Source organism: Marmota flaviventris, chromosome 2 (assembly GCF_047511675.1).
Source record: "Marmota flaviventris isolate mMarFla1 chromosome 2, mMarFla1.hap1, whole genome shotgun sequence".
Taxonomy (NCBI): Eukaryota; Metazoa; Chordata; class Mammalia; order Rodentia; family Sciuridae; genus Marmota; species Marmota flaviventris.
Window position 1 is genome coordinate 198,763,255 of NC_092499.1, and position 22,945 is coordinate 198,786,199.

The following is a 22,945-nucleotide window of genomic DNA, read 5'->3' on the forward strand; positions in this document are numbered from 1 at the left end:
AAGGTGCAGAGGCAGGGAAGGTGGCAGAGTGGCTCCTTGTCCAAGCAGTCACATTTATTTATACCAGTAGGTCACCTTAGGTCATTAGAGCCATAACCACATTGTTGTTTAGAGTATCAGGAAGGCTGCTTACTTTGCAGTTACAGTTTACAGTTACAATATGCAATGTGAGGAGATTTGTGCGGCTCTCAAGAAGGTGCATGTCTGAAGTTACTGTTAGGCGGGCAGCTCCAGGAGCACCTGAGCTTGGTGAAACATTGTAGTTATCAAGCAAGCAAGTTCCTGTATTCCCAGGAGTTTCGTGCCTGGGATCAAGGTGGAAACCCTTGTGAAGAACGTCGCTACAGCAGCCAGGCACCCATGTCTCTTATACGGAAGTTCCCCAGCAGCCAGGCACTCTGTACCTTTGCACAGAGACTTCCTAGCCACCAAGCAGGCCACGATCACGAAGTTTATCAGAGACCCCAGTCCCAAACACAGAACCCCTACAGGGTCTCACTAAGTTACTTAGGGCCTTGCTAAGTTGCTGAAGCTCGCTTTGAACTTGGAATCCTTCACCTCAGCCTCCTGAGCCAGAATATACTAATTCTTAAAGTTCCCAAACACCACCAAGGTCCACAGGTAAGTGGACACAAGAAGGTCAAGAGATAGAGTTTGGACCTGAATTCATCTCACAGAGGATTAGCTTCTGCCAGTGGAACTACAGGGCCTTCCTGCTGTTATTTCCTCAGCCCCAGAATGCATAGTAGAGACAGGCTAAGTAATTAGGATAGTCTTCATAGGCTCCCTTCTCCCAACCCCCAGTACTGGGATTGAACCCAGGGGCACTCTTACCATTGACCTACAACCCCAGCTGTTTTTATTTTTTATTTTGAGACAGGGTCTTGCTAAGTTGCTGAGGCTGGCCTTGGACTTGTGATCCTCCTGCCTCAACCTCCTGAGTTGCTGGGATTATAGGCATAAGCTACCATGCCCAGCTCCCCAAGGGATTTTTTCTTCATAGAGCATGGTGACACCAGCCTGTATTTACTATATACACCTAGGTTATGTGACATATGCTACAAACTTCTGCAGCACAATACTGTACTGAATACTGTAGGCAATTGTAACATCCTAATTTAGTGCCTAAGCATATCTAAATCAAAATGCTACATGATAGAAATTTTTCACTTCCGTTATAATCTTATGGGGCCACTCTTAATCATATGGGTCCTTTGTTGGCCAAAACATCATGAGGTTGCACATCACTGCATATATCAAAAAAATTTCTTTTTTGTTAAAACAGTTAAATATCGGTAACTAGTCCCTTTGACTATTGGAAGTGTCTGTCATCTCCAGAGAATTAAGTATTGTCACATGTTAGCATGCATTATTCCTAATTTCCAAGAATTTATATCCACACATTTGAAATGAATCTGTAGAATATATCTAGTACACTGCCACTTAGATTATAGCAACTTCAATTATACAAATTTGAAATAGTGCCAAAAAATTATAATATTAATTAAAATGTCTCATATCAAGTTCAAATTTTCAATATAGTATATGTCTTCCAAAGTTTCTAGAAATTATAAAGAACCACAAAGCTTGAAAGCAGCAAAGAGCACTATTGTGAATCTTGATATTGACACTTGGCTGTATCACTTTAGCATATAAACTAAAACATATCAACTTAGCAATCAAGTTCATGATTGTTAGTGTCCTGTAAATTAATACATTGTTACTAATGCTTTAGAATGTTTTTGAAGGATTTTGTAACTTGAACAATTATTTTAACATGAACTTTTATTAAAATTTAAAATATTTTAATTACTACATCAGTCTCATCCAACACTCACTAAATGATAGCATTTTTAAGGTACTTAAAAAATTCATGGAGACCAATTACTTTAGGGTGGAAATTATATGGTATAACATACAACAAAGACAGACAACTCAGACAAACACAGGAGGCACTGTGCAGTTAATTTAGTGGAAGACACTGGATTTGACCTCACACTAACACTGAGAAAGTCAAGACGGCAGCACAGTGCTTACCCAGTGGATGTAGATCCACGCTCCCGAGACTGCAGGCCTTCCTACTCTGTCTGTCCCCCAGGGAGGGTAAGTATTGAACTATTCAGATTTTGAGGTTTTCCAGGTCTTTATAAACAAAATTCGTTCATAAGACTGCTCTGTGGGAGACCAACCTTACACGTGACTGGGTTACACTCCCAGGCTGGGTGCTGAGGTGCTCAGTCACAGAAATGTGGCAGAGCTTTCCCCACCCTTCCTGGGTGTGAGGGTCCGTGTCCATGCATGGGTGTGTCTTGCTACAGCCCCATGGGTGAAGCTATGCTCACCTGTTCCTTTGTAATATAATCCCTTGGTGTGTTCAAGATAGAATCTTCCATGGAAGTGCCTTGTGTGTGTCCCCTTCTCTTATTGTGCCCTTGGGTGTGGCCTACCCAGGTGTCAGTCAATCTGCTGACAGTGGACATCATGAAGATAGACTCAGCCCCCTGAAACCTGACCCCTTGCCTCATTTGAATAGCTTCTCCTCAATAAAAGGGGTCAGCAGGGGCTCACACTCTCTCTTTCTGCAGACTCTTAAGGTCAGAGGAGCCTTCACAGCGACCCCAAAGAAAAAGGTATTTGTGTCTCTTGTGTGGTTATTTCGTGCAGTCCAGTTAGCCCAGTTTAACTGGAGTGACCCCTGAGCCTTTTAGTCTCAAGAGCAGAAACTCGGCACTGCTCTACTGTTATGAGTGACAGTGAAGTGGCTTTTTATTTGGGGGCTTGATTTTGTTCTTGTATTTGGTACTTAATGTTTGTTTTTAAACCCTTAAGAGATGTGTCTGATTTTTACAAGAAATAAACCAATGCCTTATGTTCTTATATTGCCCTATATTCTTATGTAAAGTGTACTTTATTTTAAACTCTACCCAGGTCAACGTATACATTCCTGCACTACAATTTTTAATGGTTACCTAAAATCCCACCTTATGGATGCCCACAAATTATTTTTACAATTATTTTCCTTAGGTTATATTCCTAGAAATAGAATCAATACATTAAATAAAGTGCATTCTCCTTTTAAATCTTGGTATGAAGTGGCCTCCAAATTGTTTTATAAATTATATCCAAAAAGAAATTTATGAGAATGAACAACATTTCTCCTAGTTGATGTCCACTCTGGATATCATTTTTCTTTATAATCTTTTCCTATTATAAAGGCCCCAAAGTGCATTTAAACACTTGCATTTTTTATTTGTACATTATGGACTGTTTTCACATACTTATTCCTCACTTACATTTTCCCTTTTATTACTTGCCCTTCACATCCATAGATCACTTTTATGGTAGTGTGATCTTCTTATAAATGTGTAAGAGATAATTAAATGAAGTCAATAAACCATTTCTTTCCTACACTTAACAAATATATTTTCCAAATGTGTTTTTATTTGATTTTTTTTTTCTGAAAGCAAGGTATTAAATTTTTCTAGAGTAAAATTTGACAGTCATTTCTTTTGTGGCTGCTGCCTTTGATCACTACCCAGAGAATAAATGAGAAAATTATTTTGTATTTTCTCTAGGTACTTGGTGTTTGTTGGTAAAATGTGAAATCAAGAGTCTTGGGAAACTTGTATGCTTTAGTGCGTGTGTGCTAGAGGTGTAACTGATCTTCCCCCACCCCCACCGCTCTAGATTCCTAACATGATTTTTTGACTACTTCATTTCTCTCCTCCCTGATCCCAGTCCCTACTTGAAAATTCCACCTTTATCATACTTAAATTCTTTTGTGCTCTTGGATTTATACCTGATGCTCTGAAGAGCAATGGCAAATTTCATCTGATAAGAAATACTTTAATTTTTTCAATTAGAAACTCCTGGCTGCCATCCTAGGTTCTTTGTTCTTCCAGATAAAATTTAAATGTGTTCCGTGAAATAAGGTTTAAAATAAAGGGGGAAACCACGCATGGTGTAGCATGTCTGTAATCCCAGCAGCTTGGAAGGCTGAAGCAGGAGGATCATGAGTTCAAGGCCAGCCTCAGCTATTTAGCAAGGCCCTATGCAACTTAGCAAAACCCTCTCTCAAAATTAAAGATAAGGGCTGGGGCTATAGCTCAGTGGTAGAGCGCTTGCCTTGCACTTGTGAGGCTCCGGGTTTGATCCTTATCACCACATAAATAAATAAATAAATAAATAAATAAAGATATTGTGTCCATTTACAACTAAAAAAAAAATATTAAGAATAAAAATAAAAAGGACAGAGGATGTAACTCAGTGGTAAAGTACCCCTGGGTTCAATCCTAGTACCAAAAATAAATAAATAGGTAGGGAGAGGGAAGGAGGGAGAGAAAGAGAAAGAATTAAAAAAGGAAAAAAAAAAAAAAAACACGTCACTCAACTTATTGAGATTTAGGTTGGGATTTTGCTTAAGAATATTGACTCTTCCCATTAGGAAAGCAGTGTATCTCTATTCAAATCTTTAATGTCATATAGTAGATTGTAATACTTTCTTTGGTACAAATACTGCCCCATTCTTCTTAATTTAGTCCTACATAGTGAATACTACTATGGTGTATGGAACTTACTATTAAGTTATTATAGTTGACAGAAGAGAAACAATTGATCTGTTGATGTCACCAAAAATGGGATAAACTGATGTTGTGGAACTGACCTAGTGTGGGTTACTGAGAAGAACAGAACATCTCTGAATCTAAGTATCAGAAAACAATCAGACAAACGCAAATGAAGGAACACCCTTCAAACAACCCATAGGTCCTCATCAAAATTGCCAGTGTCATCAAATGCAGAGAAAGGCTGAGGAGCTGGATTAAAGGAGTCTGATGATATGGCTGTTGAATGTATGAAATAAGTGATCCTGAACTGGATCCTGGATCAGGAAAAAAAAAAAATGCTATAAACAATATTATTGGGACAATGGGTGAAATTTGAATCTGGTCCAGATATTGGATAATATTCCATAATTGCTCAATTTCTTGGATTTTATGATGGTGTGGTAGATAGGCATATGTATATGTATATATAAAATATATATGTGAATGTATATACATATATACGAGCATATATATATATATATATATATATATATATATATATATATATATATTGCCCTTGTTCCTAGGAGAGAGATGCTCAAGTTTAAGGGATGAGGGTGGATGTTTGCAACTTACTCTCGAACGGTGAAGAGGATGGACAGAGAGAAAAAGAGGGAGAAAGAGAGAATGCAAAATAGTTGTGAATCCAAGTAAACAGTTTACCGACGTTCAGTCATACTGAATCATTTCTGCAACTTTTCTGAAAGTTTGAAATTTGCCAAAATAAGGAGACAAAAAGGGTAGGAAAATCATGAACAACAGCGTTTAATGAAAAGCCCCCAAGACCACTTTACGCCTTTGGGGCCCTGTTGCAATGAGGGCGTCGCTGACCTGGTCCTCTCCGGGCGGGGGTTACCAGCGTGCGCCTTTGGTGGAGTCTCCCTTCCCCTGAGGAGCGCTTGCCCCTTTATCTATGTTTTTAGCGTATCGCTTTTGAAATCCAGCTTTGGGCGGAGGTAGTATTTGCACTGGGGGAAAGTTTTGCTGGTCGTGAGTACTGATCTTTTTATTACCTGATAGGGTTCATTTCTATGAATACTTCACTCTGTTGCTGGGCCTTCGTTGTTATTAGTTAAATCATGCAACGGACACACATCCTCCCTCCTCGAGGTGGATACTTATAAGTGGAACCAAGTTCAAATCCCTAAGGGGGGTGGGGGGCGGGGTGGGGGAGGGGCGGGGTGAGGAGCAGGGTTCCAAACTAAAGTAGAGGCGATTTGGGAGCATAAATCACCCAAGTGGCCGAAAAAAAGGCAGGAACTCTTCAGAAACTCTCTGGGAAGGGGACGCGGAGACTTGTGGGAAACCGAGTCTGGACTTTGACGGATTACCCCGAGGCCGGGGTCCCTCGCAGCTCCTCTGCGCATGTGCGGTTCCTCCTCATTGTTCGCCGCACCTCTGTCTCCAGCTGCGCGGCGGAGAGCCCGAATCTCCTGCGGGGAGAGTGAGCGCCGCAGGTGAGACCTGAGTCGGAGGGTTGCGGTGCTGGGCCCGGGGTAGGTCTGTGCCCGCAGCTGGTGGAAGCAAACTTGCGCGAGTCCCACGGAGGCTGGGACCGAAAACACTTGTTCTCAAGTGCGCTCTGCGTGCGTCTGGTGACCCAGGAGGTTCGCTGCCTTCCCTGAGCGGATAAGGAATGGGACACGGGTCTCTCCGTCAGAATAAAGTGCTCTGGGAAGAGGCATTCGAATGGCCAAGAGTTGTTTGCACAAGCTTCTCGCATTTGCCCGTGCCCCGGCCAGCCTTTGCCTAGCGAGTCAGATGCAGATACCAACGGGATGGGGCAGGGTTCTTAAAACCGTGCTACGGAGGTGATGGTTCTGTTTGACAGGCTGATTTCAGAGCCTGAGTTCAAGTCCCAGCTTTGCCACTAACAAACCTCTAAGACTCAGTGTCCCTGTCAGTAAAGCAAAGTTATTCCTAAAAGCCACTAAAACCCAGGGTTGTCTTGAGCACCGAGGGAAAGACCACCTGCCAAGCCATCATCAGAGGCGTTTACTCAGCACCTGGCAAGGTTACCTGCCTTTCCCACCGTTCTGTTCAATTATGTGGTTCTCAAAGACCCCCGCAAATGTTACCAATCTGGACTCTGGGGGTGAGGTGCATGGATGAAGGAGTTGGGATGCAAACCCCAAACCATTTTATTTCCAGATCTCATGCTGGATTTGTCCTGGAGTTCATTTTCCCCAGCACTTAGCAGTAGCATGTCTCTAAGGGCACAAAGAAATACCTGGAGTGTGTGAGGACTGAGTCTTCCCTTGAGGCTCCTGGGGATTCCTATCTCCTGGGGTTCTCTATAATGAGGCCTCGAGTCCCCTCCATCAGGGGCCACCTGTCTGTGCCTCAGCAGTTTTCAGGCTCCAGAGCCAGGCTTCTGGCAGTTCTCACACTAGCATGCATCAAAAACACCTGGAGGGCTTGTGAAACCCAATTGATGGCTGGGTCCCACCACAGCTCCTGACTGGGTGGGTCTGAATGCCTATTTCCTGTATAATGCTGATGCTATGGGTCCCGGCATCTCACTGGGGGAGCCATCATTGTTGGGGATGGTGAATTCCAAGACAGAGTTGGGACACAGCTGAAGGTTCTGATTATTCAAATGTATTCCCTCCAACCAGGTTCAAATTTCCTTGGATCACACAGCTCTTGGGAGGAAGGAAGGAGGGGACAGCGGATCCCACCTGGAAGATCCCCAGCACCACCCAGGTACAGTGCACCACAGCTTCAAGACAGAGGCTAAGAAGCAGGCAGAGTCTATATTTGCTCTCTGTGAAGCAATTCCTGGTCCTTCTGCCCTGAATAACATCCCCATACCAGAGGTTGTCAAGAACTGTCAGTCAACAAGGAAGGAGGTGAGCTGGGCTGAGGGAGGTGACCAGAGGCAGGCAGCATGAGAAGAGGAAGCCCCATGGAGCACTGGCCAAGCCCATTAGGAAGAAGGCCAGGGAGATACTGTCTCTTCCCCCAACACTCCTCCCACAGTTTTATTCATCCAGAGAGAGAGAGAGAGAAGAGGAAAAAAATGAAATTATATCATTTGCAAGAAGGTGGCTGGAACTTAAGAACAATTCTGTTAAGTGAAATAAGCCAAACTCAGAGGGTCAAGAGTCATAGGTCATATGTGGAAACTAAGAGGATAAAGAAAAAAAGCAGGTTAGGGGCCAGTGGGTAGAAGAGAGGGGTCAGGAGGAGGGGAGGGGAGGGGGGAATACTGGGTGTGATATTGGCCAAATTATATTGTTACATTGTGTGCCTGTGCAAATATGTAACAACAAATCCCACCATGATACACAACTATAATGCACAAATAAAAAATAGGGGGGGAAAAAGAGAAACTCTTTCTACACCCTTAACTCTGCAGTCCGTAGAGACTCCCCTAAAGTATACCTATCTCTGATAGTGGGACCCAGAAATTCTTTAACCTCAAGGAGTTAAAAATATATTTAGGAAAGTAAATGAGCAAATCTTTATAATGTTTTTATTGTTTTATCATTTTTATACCTTTTATTATGGAAATATTTAAAACATACAGAAGTAGAAAAAATACTAAGGTACTTATCACAGGTTCAGCATGTAGACAATTTTATTTCATCCCTCAAAATGCGCATGTGCACACACACCCATTCATCCCTCCATACGCTTTCCCCCATCCCCTTTCTACCTCCCTTTACAGGAACATTTTTTTTTTAATATTTATTTTTTAGTTTTAGGTGGATACAATATCTTTATTTTATTTTTTATGTGGTACTGAGGATCAAACCCAGTGCCTCACATATGCTAGGTGAGCGCTCCACCACTTGAGCCACAAACCCAGCCCCTACAGGAACATTTTAAGGTAAATCACAGACATTTAAAAAAAAAATGCAGGGTGCGCCATGTTTCATGCTGCACTGGAGGCCCTGCATCTCATCCTTGATATCACATGGTTTGTTTTACCAGATCTTTCTTAAATGACTTTCATGTTCTACATTTGTCTGTTAGTAAATCAAAGTAGGTTATGGAAATGTCAAGAAACCAATATTGACTTTCCCCAGTGAAATGCCTGCTTCTCTGAGCTCCACGTGGTTATATCAGGGTTGCAAGAGCCCCTTGGCAAGACACCTGCCCCTCCTGAAACAGTGGTATTCATGTGGCCATCTGTCAGCAGATGTACAGCTTTTCAGCAAGGCTTTGGGGACTTTCCAGGGGACGAAAAATCATTTCTCATGATTTCTGTGCTCCTTCCCTCCCCTCCAGCCCTGGCTTCACGCTTCTCTCAACTTTTCCAGGAGGGAAGAAAATGAACACCTCCCAGGTGAATTGTTTACTTATTACTTCTTGTTTTCAGAAAAACTAAGAGTTACTTTGCATTGTTCTCTGTTGTCTTTCCTTCATTTTCTGACTTTTCCCTGCATTGTGATTTGAATTTCTTTTTTCCTCATTTTGTGAGTCTACATTTCGTTTTTGATGCTATTCTTGATCACCCTTGAGGTGTTAAAACATATAACACATTTTCCTATCAACATCAGGAATATTTTTCACCTATATCACCTGAACAAGATGCAGCCCTCCTGCATCTCAGATTTGTGGAGATTGTCTAAATCATCTAATTGTTTTTCACTTTCTTTTCTTCTTTTTATATAGCAAATGTTATGTTTTAAATATTTCGTTAGTGATTATATCACACATTCTAACTACAGTTTAAATTTGAATATACATCTTCTGGTTATTTTTTGCCATCCCCAGTTTTCAGATAGAGTGACTAAATCATAACAGTTGATCATCTCTAATATAATCTACAGTTTAGGGCTGCATATTATATTCTAGCCACTGCTAAATTCTGATATTATTCCTACCAGGTGTTAACTCTACCAGGATTAACTCATGTAATTTTGACAACATTATTGGGCAGATACCTTTATTACAAACTTTTTAATAAGGGCTATAAAAATTTAAGTGATTCTCAAAAGCTTATAGCTGAAATACTTCAAAGGCTAGATCACTAGATGTTTGGCCAGATGGAGATCTCTTCAAGCCCAAGAATACAGCAAGTTCTCCACCCAGTTTTGAGAGTAAGTTATGTGCTTCCATTCCAGCCTGCCCAAGAACTTGGAATGGAGCTGTCTTAGGAACAGAATGTCCAGACAAGACACGGGGCACATGAAATGAAGCAGGGGACGCACTCATGCCACAGACGTATTTGTTGTGTATCTGAAGTTCAAGTGTAACCCATTGGCCTGTGTTTTTATTACTAACTCTGTCAACCCTACTCAGGTGGAAAGGGGGTCCGAGGTGCTCCCTGCTGACCCTTAGAGCTGACAGTCCCAGGTCACTCAGAGGAGCAGACGCCCTTTGTTTTCAATGGCTGATTTTATGACCTCATTCAGAATGGCCCTTGATGAATTGGTGTGACCTGCCTGCCTGGGGTTCACCACTATTGTAGCATCTGTCCTAGAGTCTTGGGAATTGGCACCCACAAATGTGGCTTTGTCTGAAGCCATAAGCACTTTGCCTGCACACCCCTCGCAGACAGCTCTCCCCAGTCTCCACTGTCTTTTCTCCACGATTGTCAACTGTCGAGTGTCTTTTTCTCTTTCTGGGTCCTGCTGAGTTTGTGTGGCGGCCCGTGCAGCACTGCCCGGCTCGCTGTTTGGTCTGCTGTCTGAGCCTGGATGCCTGAGGACGCCTGCACCCTGCTCTGTTCCTTGAGTGAGCAACTTTCAAGATTCCATCTTGAAATCCTTTCCCCTCAAAGTATTGTGAGAAAAAAGAATCTGCAGTATCTCTAGGCATCTGGGGAGGAGTGGTGTGGCAGCTTGATTGTCATTCCTTTGTAGATAAAATCTCCCCTCCCCCTCGCTTGCTCCCCCCCCCCCTTATCTGGCCTTGGCTTTTTCCCTGGGCAGCGCTGCTTATTTGTTCTCTGTGCGATCCGCCTGGCTGGCAGTTGAATGTGTCCTAAAAAAGATGAGGCGTGGAGGAGGCTCAGAGGTGTTTTCAGTGTCTCTGTGTTTGCTTCCTTCCCGCTCGCTCTCTGCCCTCGCCACCTGGAAATCCCACTGCAGCCTCTCTCTGGTCCCCTCTCTGTGTTCCTCCACTTTTATCTCATCGTTTCTAGTTTTCTGTGGGTTTTTGTGAGTGTGCGTGGAGAGATTTACTCATTTGTTTCCAAACCTTCTCTGGAGGGCTTTGTTTTCCGTTTCCCCAAATCAGTAACAAAATATTCAGCATCTGTGTAGAGCCGTGTGCTCTTTCTTGTCTCATTTATTTATTGTCTCATTTATTTATTGTCTTATTTATGGAAGCAAGGCCCTCTCTTATGCTGACTTTAAGATACTGATGTGAATGTTTAAACGTCATCTCTTCAATATCATAGTTAAATTTCTTTCACAGCTTCCAATCTATTCATCTCAGGCTGTTGTTTTTATTGACATTGAATCCATCCATCGGACGTCAAGCCTTTTCTTCTGGAGGCTTGATCCCCAGGCTGTTGATTTCCTCTGGTGTTCAGGCTCTTTTTTGTTGGTTTGTCTTCTGGGTGAACAGGAAAGCAGAGACCAGATTCAATCAGTGCAGATGGCTGATGGGTGTCTCAGAAGCAGAGAGCTGTTTCCAGGGCAGCTTCCTCTGAATGACAGGATTGGCCTCAGGCCTTATCAGAAAGAGTCCAGAGATGTCCACAGACATGCCCTTCAGGCTGTATAGATTGGGAAGGAGGCAAGCTCAGGTACCCCCTCCCCAGCCCTGTCTCCCCAGAGTTGCCCTAAAACAAGAGCTGTACCCCCTGTGCACAGTACTCGATTTTGCTCTTTGGTAGCAAAGTTCTCACAGATTCCCGGGGACAGTTCCTGCTTTTTCTTTTCTTTTCTTTTCTAAATATATATTTTTAGTTGTGGATGAAACTTTATTTTTATTTATTTATTTTTTATGTTGTGCTAAGAATGGAACCCCGTGCCTCACACGTGCCAGGCGAGTGCTCTACCACTGAGCCCCAGCCCCAGCCTCCTGCTTTTTTCTAGGGAACATTCTCCTGAGTATTAACCCTCGGGAGTAACCTGCCAAGGTGTCTGGCCATCCTCCTGCTGACCACGGCCCCTGCTGGACTCCCAGCCTCTGCTGCTTCTCAGTGGGAGGTCTTGCTGGGCTCTGAGGACACATCTGAGACATTCTGTGTCTGTGCTAAGAGGCAAGCCCAGTGCCTCCGCGCCTGCCTCCTGCTCCATCTTCCAGAAACTTGTCGAAACTTCCCCTTGCTGATGGCCCCTCCTGTACGCCTCCGCAGTGAGAACCATAGAGGTTTTCTACCTCTATATTCTGCTGTTGGGGAGCCCAGCCCATGTGTTGACCCAGGAGTGTCACTTACTCTTGAACTTGTCTCTTCTGAGACACTTTGTACTCATTCATCAGCTGCTTAGTGAGCATCACCGTGAACCAGGACTGCACTGGAAGAGGCCGGTATGGCTGGCCACTCCTGATTCTGGTTCCTGGACTCCAGAGCTAGCTCTTCTTTCTCTGCTGTCCCTCAAGCCCTGTGTCCTCAATGTCCATATTCTTTGTGAGCAAGTGTCGTCTTCTGATGGCTTCAGCTACCACTGAGTTAGGCCTGGTTTCCAAAACCTATTTTTATCCGAGATCTGAGACCTGGGACTGGTGTCCAGCTGTTATATGGACATATCCCCTGCATCTCACACATTCCTTAAGTATAGCACACCCCAGTTCTCTCTTTCTGCCCAATGCAGGTTTTTTGCTTTGTTTTGTTTTGGGGTCTGTACAGTACGTGGCGACAGCATCCACTCAGCTGCTCTTATGGTTCATCTGAGAGTAATGGTCCATTTTCCTTCATTGTATAATGAATTGCTGGGGACTTCTATGTAGAATCAGTTTCGGCTTCTCGACCCCGTGCTTATGCCTTAAGAGAGGCGCTCATCTCTCACACTAGTCTATTGTCCTCTCTAACGGCTCTTGAAAACAGTTTCCTACCCTTGGCCACTGGTATTTCGAGTCATGTAATTCTTTGTTGTGGTGGGGGGGGCTGTCCACTGTGGGTTTAGCAGTATCTCTGGCCTCTGGTCACTAATTGTGGAGCAATCTCACCTCCCTCAGTTTTGATAGCCAAAAAGACCTCCAGACATTTCTCAGAGCCAGGGGCAAAGCCACCTCTAGTTGAGAATCACTTCTTTAAAAATCCTCAATATGCTTCTGGAACATACTTTCAAAATATAAAGCTAGTCATGTTACTTACTTAGATGTCCCCATTGTCCATACAAGTGATCTCCAAAAAGAAGTGTGCTTCTTCCCCCAAGGACAGCACTGCCCCGTCTAGTGGTGCATGAAAAGTACTAGAATATCCATTGTATTTGTTTTTTTATCTAAAAAAAAAATCAAGAAAGTTGTCAACCTTTACAAGAACGGCTTAAAAATTGCATACATACATAATTTTCAAATACTCTGAAGGATGCTAAGGAATTTTTGCTGATGGATAACTAAATATTTTGGCCATCTCTGGTCTGTAGGAGAAAGTCCAAAATTTCTGTCTGACCACTGATACTTCCATATTTCTTCATCTCACCCAGTTCCTAACCTTCTTCTTTTATGATATTTTTAATCCCCTCAACTTCAGGTACGATTTTAATGTTGTCTGTGCCTTTTCTTATGTTACTGCCCATGTTCACACAAAACCCAAATCCTGGTCTCCTTCATGAAGGAAAATTAACTTCCCTCCCTCTTTCTGGCCTCAGTCTAGATTGACCTCACATTTTTTCCACATCTCATATTATTTATTACTGCACATGAATATGTGGATAGAAACTGTTCTCATCAGTCTTAAGATCCTTAAAAACAGGACCAGTGTCTCATTTTTCATAGTGTTTTCTGCAGCCAGAACAGATGCAGACATGCAGAGGAAGTTCAAATTGTTTTATGAAGTTATCAATGAATTTATAAATAAGGGTAAAGGCCCAGTGTTTCTGTTATGATTTCTGCTTCTCCCACAAACTGGAACACGAGGGAAGGCAGGGTTAGACAACAGTTGTGACTCTTCCTGGTGGAGCGAACACAGCAGTATTTCCCATGTCGTGTGCTCCTGAGTTCTTGAGACTGAACAGGCCTGGACTGTTGCAGGGACCCGTGTTGTTTGAGGACGTGTCTGTGGACTTCACCCAGAAGGAGTGGCAGCTTCTGGACCCTGCGCAGAGATGTCTGTACAGGGACGTGATGCTGGAGAACTACAGGCACCTGGAGTCACTGGGTGAGCCCGGCTGCCACGCAGCCCCGGCAGCATGCACTTCCTATCTTGGGAGCCAAATTATCGTAGACGGTGATAAGTCTGATGCTGAGATTGTTGGTTCTATGACACTCGAAAGAATATTCTGTTTTCACTTCCCTGATAAAAGGTTTTTTCACCAGATGCGCAGCCCCGCAGGGAGGGAACTTAGCCACTGGCCCAAGCTGTGACAGGTGACAGATGCCCCCCCACCCCCAGGCAGAGGCTTAGCCACTGGCTGTGATAGAACACGGCCAGACACTGGTAACATGTGCCTCTCCCTTCTGTCCTTCAAAGGGCCTGAACCCTAAGCAGCATTGCCAAGTCTCATGTCATTTCCCATCACAGGACACTGTGTGACCAAACCTGAGCTGATATGCAAGTTGGAACGAGGAGAAGAGCCGTGGATACTAAAGAGGGAAGTGCCAAGTCACGGCCACGCTGGTGAGTTGAGGTCAGATGGAAAGAAGCTGGAGAATTAGATCCTGGGTGGCCAGTTTGGGGCTTCGTAGCTTTGAAAGGTGTTTTGGAAATCTGTCGGAGGCTGTCGATGTTTAGAAGTGAGTAAAGAGGTGACCACATACCTTACACATCATGGGCCCTCCTAACATCACTCTCAGGCGTGTTCTTTGTTTCCTGTTTGGTTTTTAGAGAAAGATTCACTTGGTGTTTATAGAACCTCATTTCTGCTTTCTTCATTCTACATCTTTATTTCTGTTTTCCTTCCTCTTCACCTTCCTCCTGTGCCAAACACTGGTCAGTGTGCATGAATTCATTTTTTCCTTTATTGAACATATGTTTAACAAGCATGTGCTGTGCACTGATCACATTCTAAGCCTCGGGGACACAGAAGCAAATGCTCTACTTCTATGAAGAGGTCCAGTTAGCACCAGGCACGGTGGCACACACCTGTAATCCCATTGCTCTGGAGGCTGAGGCAGGAGGATAATGAGTTCAAAGCCAGCCTCAGCAACTTAGCAAGTTCCTAAAGCAACTCAGCAAGACTGTGTCTCTAAAGAAAATAGTAAAAAGGGCTGGAGATGTGCCTCAGTGGATAAGGATCACTGGGTTCTGTCTCTGGTACCAAAAAAAAATTGTCTAGTTAGCAGATAAATATATAATAGGGTAGACAGTCATCAGCAGTATGAAAAACTAAAGTCAGATGAAGAACGTGGAGTCTGATAGGGCCTTTTAGAAAGGGAGGCCAGGGAGACCTTTTAGAGGAGGTGGATATTTGAATAGGAACAGTGGGATGGGTCTTGAATGGAGGGTTTGAGTGAACCAGGGGTGGTCAGAGAGATTTCCAGACCAGAGGGACAGCAGGGGCCAAGCCTCTGATACAAAAGTGTCCTTGAGAAAGCAACAAGGAAGCCCTGGGACCGAGCAGGTGGAGTGAGGAGAAGGAGCAGAGAGTGACAGAGGGAGCTGGGGAAGGCTTCTGGTCCTGCTGAAGATTTCAGTTTTCCTGGGTGAGATCACAGGTGAGAGAACAGGCCAAGGGCAACACTTTAAGCACAGCCTTTGAAGGTCAAGAGGACACAGGACTCTAGCAAGAGAGCCTGAGAAGGCCCATCCATCCAGGATGAAGGTGGAGAGTCAGAGTGGTGTCCAGAAGCCACATGGACAGAGAGTCGAGAAGCAAGGAGTGAGTTCCACTGCAGAGGCAGGGGTGTAACGTCAGCAGGCGTCCCTTCTTCACCTCACCCAGAAGCCACAAGGAACAGGAAAACACAATGTCATCTCCATCTCCACCTTCACGGGAGACTGGAGGCTGCTGAAGTCTCAAAGTAAAAATAACGATGATGATAATGTGGAAAAGCTGCCAAAGCAATGGAAGTTGGGAAGATGTAGAGAGAAAAAAACTATGCATAGAGCACTCTGGAAAATAATGGTAGAATATATTCTGAAGACAGTTTTATATGCAAATTTGACTACAAATGGAACTTAAAGGGGTGAGGATGTTTTTTAAGCAGTGGGTAGTAGCATTGTCCTGAAGGATATCTGGCTTCCAAGTAGAGGACAGAACATGTACCAAATAAAGGGAAAAGATGGAGGTAGGTTTGTAGTTGGAAATCAACAATTTATGGAATTAGCCTGATCTGATAGGAGCTGACAGCATTGTAGACTTGTGGGATAAGCACATGAGCATGTATCGTGAATTTAGGTGTAAGAATCTAGTTTAAAATCTAAGCATAAAAATCTAATGTCACATTCTTTGTTGGGATATTGACTTCTATTTGTTTTATCTATTGCAGAAAAGCCAGACTTTTAAAAAAATTTTTTTTAGTTGTAGTTGGACACATACCTTCATTTTACTTATTTATTTTTATGTGGTGGGTGCTGAGGATAGAACCCAGTGCCTTGCATGTGCTAGGTGAATGCTCTTCCACTGAGCCACAACCCCAGTCCCAAGTCAAATGTTTTTAAGCATACAGTTAATGTTATTTCATAAAATGTTAGTAACAGAAGATAATAATAATCACCCTCAGCTAAATTGTTTACAACAAAGAAAGACAAAGGTAAATAGAGGGCCCTGGGCCACATCCAATAACCAAGAGCTTAGTTATCACAGGAAAGAGGGGCAATAGAGGAAAACATTAAAATAGCATTAAATGTTAGGAGTTGAGATTTATATTACAAAAACCAGCACATGGGTGTATAAAGAAGCTTGATTCATAATCACCAAAACTTGGGAGCAACCAAGTTGTCCTTAAGTAGATGGATGGATAAAGAAACATAGTACATCTAGACAATAGAACTATTCAGCACTAAAGCAAAACAAGCTATCAAGCCATCAAAGGACATGGGAAAACCTGAAACACTTACCAAGAAGTGAATGAAGACAGTCCATAACGGCTACACACTGTATGGTTCCAACTGTCCGACATTCTGGACAAGACAAAGCTATTGAGTAAAAGGATCAGTGGTTGCAGGGGCTGGGAGAGGGATGAACAGGATTCATTCATGGAGAATTTTTAGTGAAACTATTCCGTATGATACTATAATGGTGGATACTTCTCATTATACGTCTGTCCCAACCCACAGAATGTACAACACGAAGAGTGATCCTTAAGGTAAACTGTGAACTATGAGTGTTAGTAATGGGCATCAACGAATTCACACAGGGGAAAAACCCACTCTTGTAGAAGATGTTGATGTTGGGGAGGTTGTGCAAATGTGGGAATGGGGCACATGCAGGAACTGACAGTACTCTCCATTCCACTTTACCATGCTAAAAAAAATAAAGTCTATTTAAAAATTCAGTGTGTGACAGATCACCACCAGTTGGTAAAGTCAGTCAGTGGGTTGAAAGAGGGAAAGTAGAGTTTTCACCAGGATGGATAACTATTGATTAACTCTGGTAGAACTGAATGATAGTGCCACTCGTCAGAATATGGAGGGGATTGGATCCTGCTATAGTCATGGCTTGTCCTCTTATCCATTTTAATATTTATTGGACATTGTTTCCCGTATCATAGCTGTATAGAGACATAGGGCCTGAACTATAGGATTGACCTTTAGACCTGAGGATGTGAGTGACTTCATAACTTTAGTTGGGATTGGTGTGCAGTCTGGGAAGGGGAGAGAGATGGGAAGCACATAGAATGGATTAAGGATGCTCCTGTGGTGATTATTGTAGAAAGGAAGAGAAATCAGGATCTTCTACAAGCCTGTTCCTTGCTCTGCTGTTTCCCTTGGGCACCCTCTTCCTCCCTGCCTCCTGTTCAGGGTTCCCCTTCTCTACCTCATGTTTTGAATGTCCTCCATCCTTGGACCAATCATGTTCTTGACATCCTTTGTTCCCAGTTCACCATTTCTTGTGTTTATTTCAAGTTCTCTACCCATTTTGAGGTCATGTTTATAACAATCCAAAGCTACTTATGTTTTTTTCAGCTTTCTCTCTTTTTCTAGTATAGTATGTGGCTTTGGCTTTGTTTGCATATAACCCAAAAGACTAGAAGAAACATTTGCTTTAGGACTATTGTCCACCTAGGAGACTGCCTGAAACCCAAGAATCATCTCGGCACAGGGGCACTGTGTACAAGCCCTTTCCTTCAGACAGGTGCCAAGATGTATAATGTATGGTTAATTTTTCATATTTCTAGAAGTCCAGCGAGCCAATAACATGAAAGAAAGCCAAGAAAATGAAGACAAATATTCAAGACCAGCTGGATTTATCCACAACAAAACACTCCCCAAGGAGGGAAGGAAGATCTTAAAAGAAACAGTAGAGATGACCACGAACCTAGTGCCCTCGGGAAAAACGTCTCATAACTGTGACTCATTTGGAACAAGCTTAAAAAGTGTTTCAGAATTAATTATTAGCAATAGAAACCATTTAAGAAAAAAGTCTCCTGATTTCAGTGAATGTAGGACCCTTGATACAAAGCAGGAGAATATGCGTACAAGGAGCAGGCCCCATGGAAATGATCAGAGGAAGAGACCCCACAGTCCTCATGAGGACTGTATTCAGAACAGTTCATCTCCAGAACAACCTCTCGAACATGATGATTGTAGGCAGTCCTCTCGTAGGAAGACACCCTTGGTTACATGTGAGAAAGCTCACACAGGAGAGACATCCTCTAAAGGTGACAAATACAGACGAACCTTCAACCAAAAGTTAAAGGTCAATTCTGATATGAGGATCCTTGGGGAAAGGAAACTACATGAATTAAGGAAAAGTGGGAAATTGTCATGCGAAAAGCCAAAAGATGCACATCAAAGAATCAACATACAGGAGAAGCATGTTGGATGTAGTAAATTGGGGAAATCCTTTAGCAAGAAATCAAACCTCACCCAATGTCAGAGAATGCGCCCAGGAGAAAATACTAATGAGTGTCACAAAAGTGAGGAAGACTTAAGGAAGTCATACCACAGTCAAGATGAGAAAACTCATGCAGGAGAGAAGATCTATGGTTGTACGGAGTGTGGGGAATCCTTTCATGAAAAATCATGCCTCACTAAGCATCAGCGAACTCACACCACAGAACCAAGCCAGCGTGATGATAGGAAGAGAGCCTTGGAGAGGAAATCCCACCTCACTCTAAATCAGAGAGACACCACCAGAGAGGATAACGACAAAGGTGATAAATGTGAAAAAACCTCCCCCAAGAAGTCAATATACATTCAACATCAGAAAATGACCTTGGAGAAAAAACCTCATGAGAGTAAGAAAAGTGGAAGAGCCGTAAGTGGGAAGTCACACCTCACTGAAAATCGGAGCGGTCGCAAAGGAGAGAGAACTTATGACTGTGGTAAATGTGGGGAAAGCTTCCGTAAGAAATCGAGCCTTACTCAACATCAGAGCACACACACAGGGAAAAAGCCCTATGAGTGCAATGAATGTGGGAAATCCTTCTTTGTGAAGTCCAACCTCACTGAACATCAGAGAACTCACACAGGAGAGAAGCCGTATGAATGCAGTGAATGTGGGAAATCCTTCTGCCAGAAATCAGCCCTCACAGTGCATCAGAGAACTCACACAGGAGAGAAACCATACAAATGCAATGAGTGTGGGAAGACCTTCTGTGTGAAATCCAACCTGACCCAACATCAGAGGACCCACACTGGAGAGAAACCCTACAAGTGCAACGAATGCTCGAGATCTTTCTGTGTGAAATCCAACCTTGTAGTGCATCAGAGAACTCATACAGGAGAAAAGCCCTACAGATGCCCTGAGTGTGGGAAAACCTTCTATGAAAAGTCAGCCCTCACAAAGCATCAGAGAATTCACACAGGGGAAAAACCCTATGAATGCAACGAATGTAGAAAAACCTTCAGCCAGAGGTCAGCCCTCACCAAACATCAAAGGAAAACACACAAGAAGAAAACTCCTATCAACACCCTCCATGTGGAGAAACCTACAGTCACAAGCCAAACTCACTGAACATCAGTAGGACCTGAAGGCAAAACCCTGACATGTCACCACAAGTAGGAAAGTCTTCACAAATAAAACCAATGGGAACCAGAGAATTCCTATAGGAGTAAAATCATAAGAACGTTTGAATATGTATTTAAAATTGTTGAAGAAAATTTATAATTTTAAGGCGTATGGATTAAAACGTCCTAGTAGAAATGTTATTTAACCAGAAGTCAGATTTCAGAGGTAATATCAAACTTATTACAGAAAATAGTCTATTCTTAATAGAAAAATGAATCATGGGCCTTTTGTAAACACATAAATCATTTAAGTCATTGCTATATCAGCATTAAATAGAATCCTTCTGGCTAGCATTCTCGATTTTCTTCATTGTGTTTTCCCTTTGTTTCCTAATGAGATTTCTCTTAGGTTTTTAAAATAATAAAGTGGACACTGATGAAGATAGAAAAAGCAAAGTAGGTGAAAAAGAAACAAAAACAAAGTGTAATGACCTCAAGAAGGAAAACTGAAAAGAAACCAAACATAAGTTATCACAAATAATAAGAATAAATTGAACTGCCACATAGAAGTCAGAAGTAGTTTAATGATGATTTAGAAAGCTAAGTCTGCCAGGCATGGTGGTGCACATCTGTAATCCCAGTGGCTCAGGAAGCAGAGATGGAAGGATTGCAATTTAGTGAGACCCTTAGCAACTTAGCAAGACCCTGTCTCAAAATAAAAAATAAAACAGGATGGGGATGTGGCTCAGTGGTATACTGCCCCTGAATTAAATTCCTCTTCCCAAAAAATAAAGTAAAATACTCAGACCAATGTATGATCTACAAAAACTACTGTATCTAAAACCAGTTGATGGAGTTTGAAAGTTAAAGGATGGCAAAAATTTATCTTTTTAAAAAAATGTCCATCTACTCCTATGCTGGGCACGATGGCACACACCTATAATTCCAGTGGCTTTGGGAGGCTGAGGCAGAAAGATTGCGAGTTCAAAGCCAGCCTCATCAAAAGCAAGGCGCTAAGCAACTCAGTGAGACCCTGTCTCTAAATAAAATATAAAATAGGGCTGGGATGTGACTCAGTGGTTGAGTGCCCCTGAGTTCAATCCCTGGTACCACCCCCACCCCCCTGCCAAAAATGTCCGTCTACTGAAGTATGACTGCGTAAGGTAAGTCCTGTGGTTATGTGGTTTAACCACCTCCCATGGAGTTGTAGTCTCGGGGGAGGACGGGTGTTAAGGATCCCACATGCACTTGGCGCATAGCAACTGTGGCACAGTGGACTCTTATCCTCCAGCAAGCCTGGTCCTCTTCCTTCAATAACAGAACTGCCCATGGGTATTAGCAGGCTACATGGCCACCCAACTGGACTCTGTGTTTCCTAACCTTCTCTGCCATCAAAAGAATGAGAAGGAAATAGCACCCACCTGACCAATGGGACTCATAAGTAGATTATTGTAGACATTTATTTCCAAATGGTTTACTGAGAATTTATCCTCTTTTGGATAACACCAAAAAAATTAAGGCCCCCAAATAAACCATAATAGGGGATTGGCCAAGTAAATTGTGGCACATCCAAAGAAAAGAAGACCTTGATATTCACTCACAGTAGGTGACTCTGCTGTAGAGTTTACTGTGTGTCCGGCCGGCATTGTTCTAATTAACATATACATGTAAAATAATATGATAAGACTGTTGCTTAATCCTCATAACAACCTATGAAGTAGATACTATTATCCCTCTTTTATTGATGGGGAAACCAAGACACAGAGGTTAACTTGCCCAAGGTCATACAGCTAGTAAGACCTGGAGCCTGTCTGAGTCTAAGCAGTCTGGCTCCCGAGTCTGTGTTCCTAACTTCTAGCACCTTTAACCTCTCATCAAAAACCAGCTTGGGGGGCTAGGATTGTGGCTCAGTGGTAGGGTGCCCGCCTAGCATGTGTGAGGCCCTGGGTTCGATCCTCAGCCCCACATAAAAATAAAATAAAGATATTGTGTCCAACTACATGTAAAAAAAATAAATATTAAAAAAAAACAACAACAAAAACAGCTTAGCCCAGTGCATGCCTGTAATCCCAGCGGCTCAGGAGGCTGAGGCAGGAGGATCACGAGTTCAAAGCCAGCCTTAGCAAAAAAGCAAGGTGCTAAGCAACTCAGGGAGACCCTGTCTCTAAATAAAATACAAAATAGGGCTGGGGGTTGGCTCAGTGGTCAAGTGTCCCTGAGTTCAATTCCCAGTACCAAAAAAACCCACCCATCTTGTAGGGAAATCCACTGAGATGCAAATATGTTCTTGTTATGCTGCTTTTATGTTTTTAACTGACGTTTTTGACCCTTCTTGGCCAGAGAATCCACAAAAGCCCCTGGAAAGTGCAAGGTAGGGCAGTGGCTTTCTGGCATGTCTGTCTGCCTTTTTGATTGATGGTGCTCCCTTGGTCGTGATTTATAGCAAGAAATTTTTTCATAGCTTAATGTATTTTAATAGCAGACTCTTATGGGAACATCACAGAAGAAAAACACCATTGAAAACACACTGGTTTCTAACCAAGTAGGACAACTCAGGAAGCATAGTGAATGGACGGAATCTGCGATATGATAAAAATGCTACCAAAACCATTTAGTTGCCATCAATAAGAAATTCACCTGTTAAAAAAAATCCAAATGCTGGCATTATCCAGAAAAATTTAACACTTTTATTTATTATTGTTTATAAAATTGAACTGCTGAAACTTGTTCACTGAAACCTTTTAATTACATTAGTGTTTTACATTCTGCATTTATATTAAAAATTGACACACAAATGAACCCATACCCGCTATCCATCCCCTATTATCCATCCCATTCACAATTATATACTTAGGTACCTTTCGACCCCATGGGTAAAAAACATCTAACACTTAGAACTACCAACATTAGGAAGAGAAAAAAAGAATGTTTTCAGGAATTAAGTGTTTCCTGTGGTAATGAATCCTTAAGCACGTTCTCATGAATGCTGTGTACAAGTTAGATGTCTTCTGCCCTAATTGTTACCTGTTTGGCATGGATAGCACACAGGCTGGTGTCTCAAAAACGCCAGCCAGGGAAGCCTCGCCTGCCTCCTGCAAAGCACAAGTACCTGTGCTCTGGAGACACAGATCTGTTTTAAAGTTCCGAGCAATTTCTCACCCCAGACGCTGGAAGGGGAGTTTTTGAATAGAGGTTCAGTGGGCTCCTGATAATGTCTGAG

General features: G+C 42.8%; 1 protein-coding gene across 1 annotated transcript; it reads left to right on the top strand.

The window, feature by feature from the left end:
- The first annotated feature begins 13,652 nt into the window (after positions 1 to 13,652).
- On the top strand, positions 13,653 to 19,732 carry LOC139704644 (zinc finger protein 157-like). The gene is made up of 3 exons (XM_071607441.1): positions 13,653 to 13,830; positions 14,194 to 14,299; positions 18,625 to 19,732. Exons 1-3 carry the CDS (start codon positions 13,653 to 13,655, stop codon positions 19,730 to 19,732), a joined length of 1,392 nt encoding a protein of 463 aa, XP_071463542.1.
- Positions 19,733 to 22,945: the final 3,213 nt, after the last annotated feature.

Coding starts and splice junctions, on each gene's coding strand:
- LOC139704644 (XM_071607441.1), top strand. CDS start 13,653: ATGTCGTGTGCTCCTGAGTTCTTGAGACTGAACAGGCCTGGACTGTTG. Junction 13,831..14,193: donor CAGGCACCTGGAGTCACTGG/GTGAGCCCGGCT, acceptor TTCCCATCACAG/GACACTGTGTGACCAAACCT. Junction 14,300..18,624: donor GGCCACGCTGGTGAGTTGAG/GTCAGATGGAAA, acceptor GAAATCCTTTAG/CAAGAAATCAAACCTCACCC.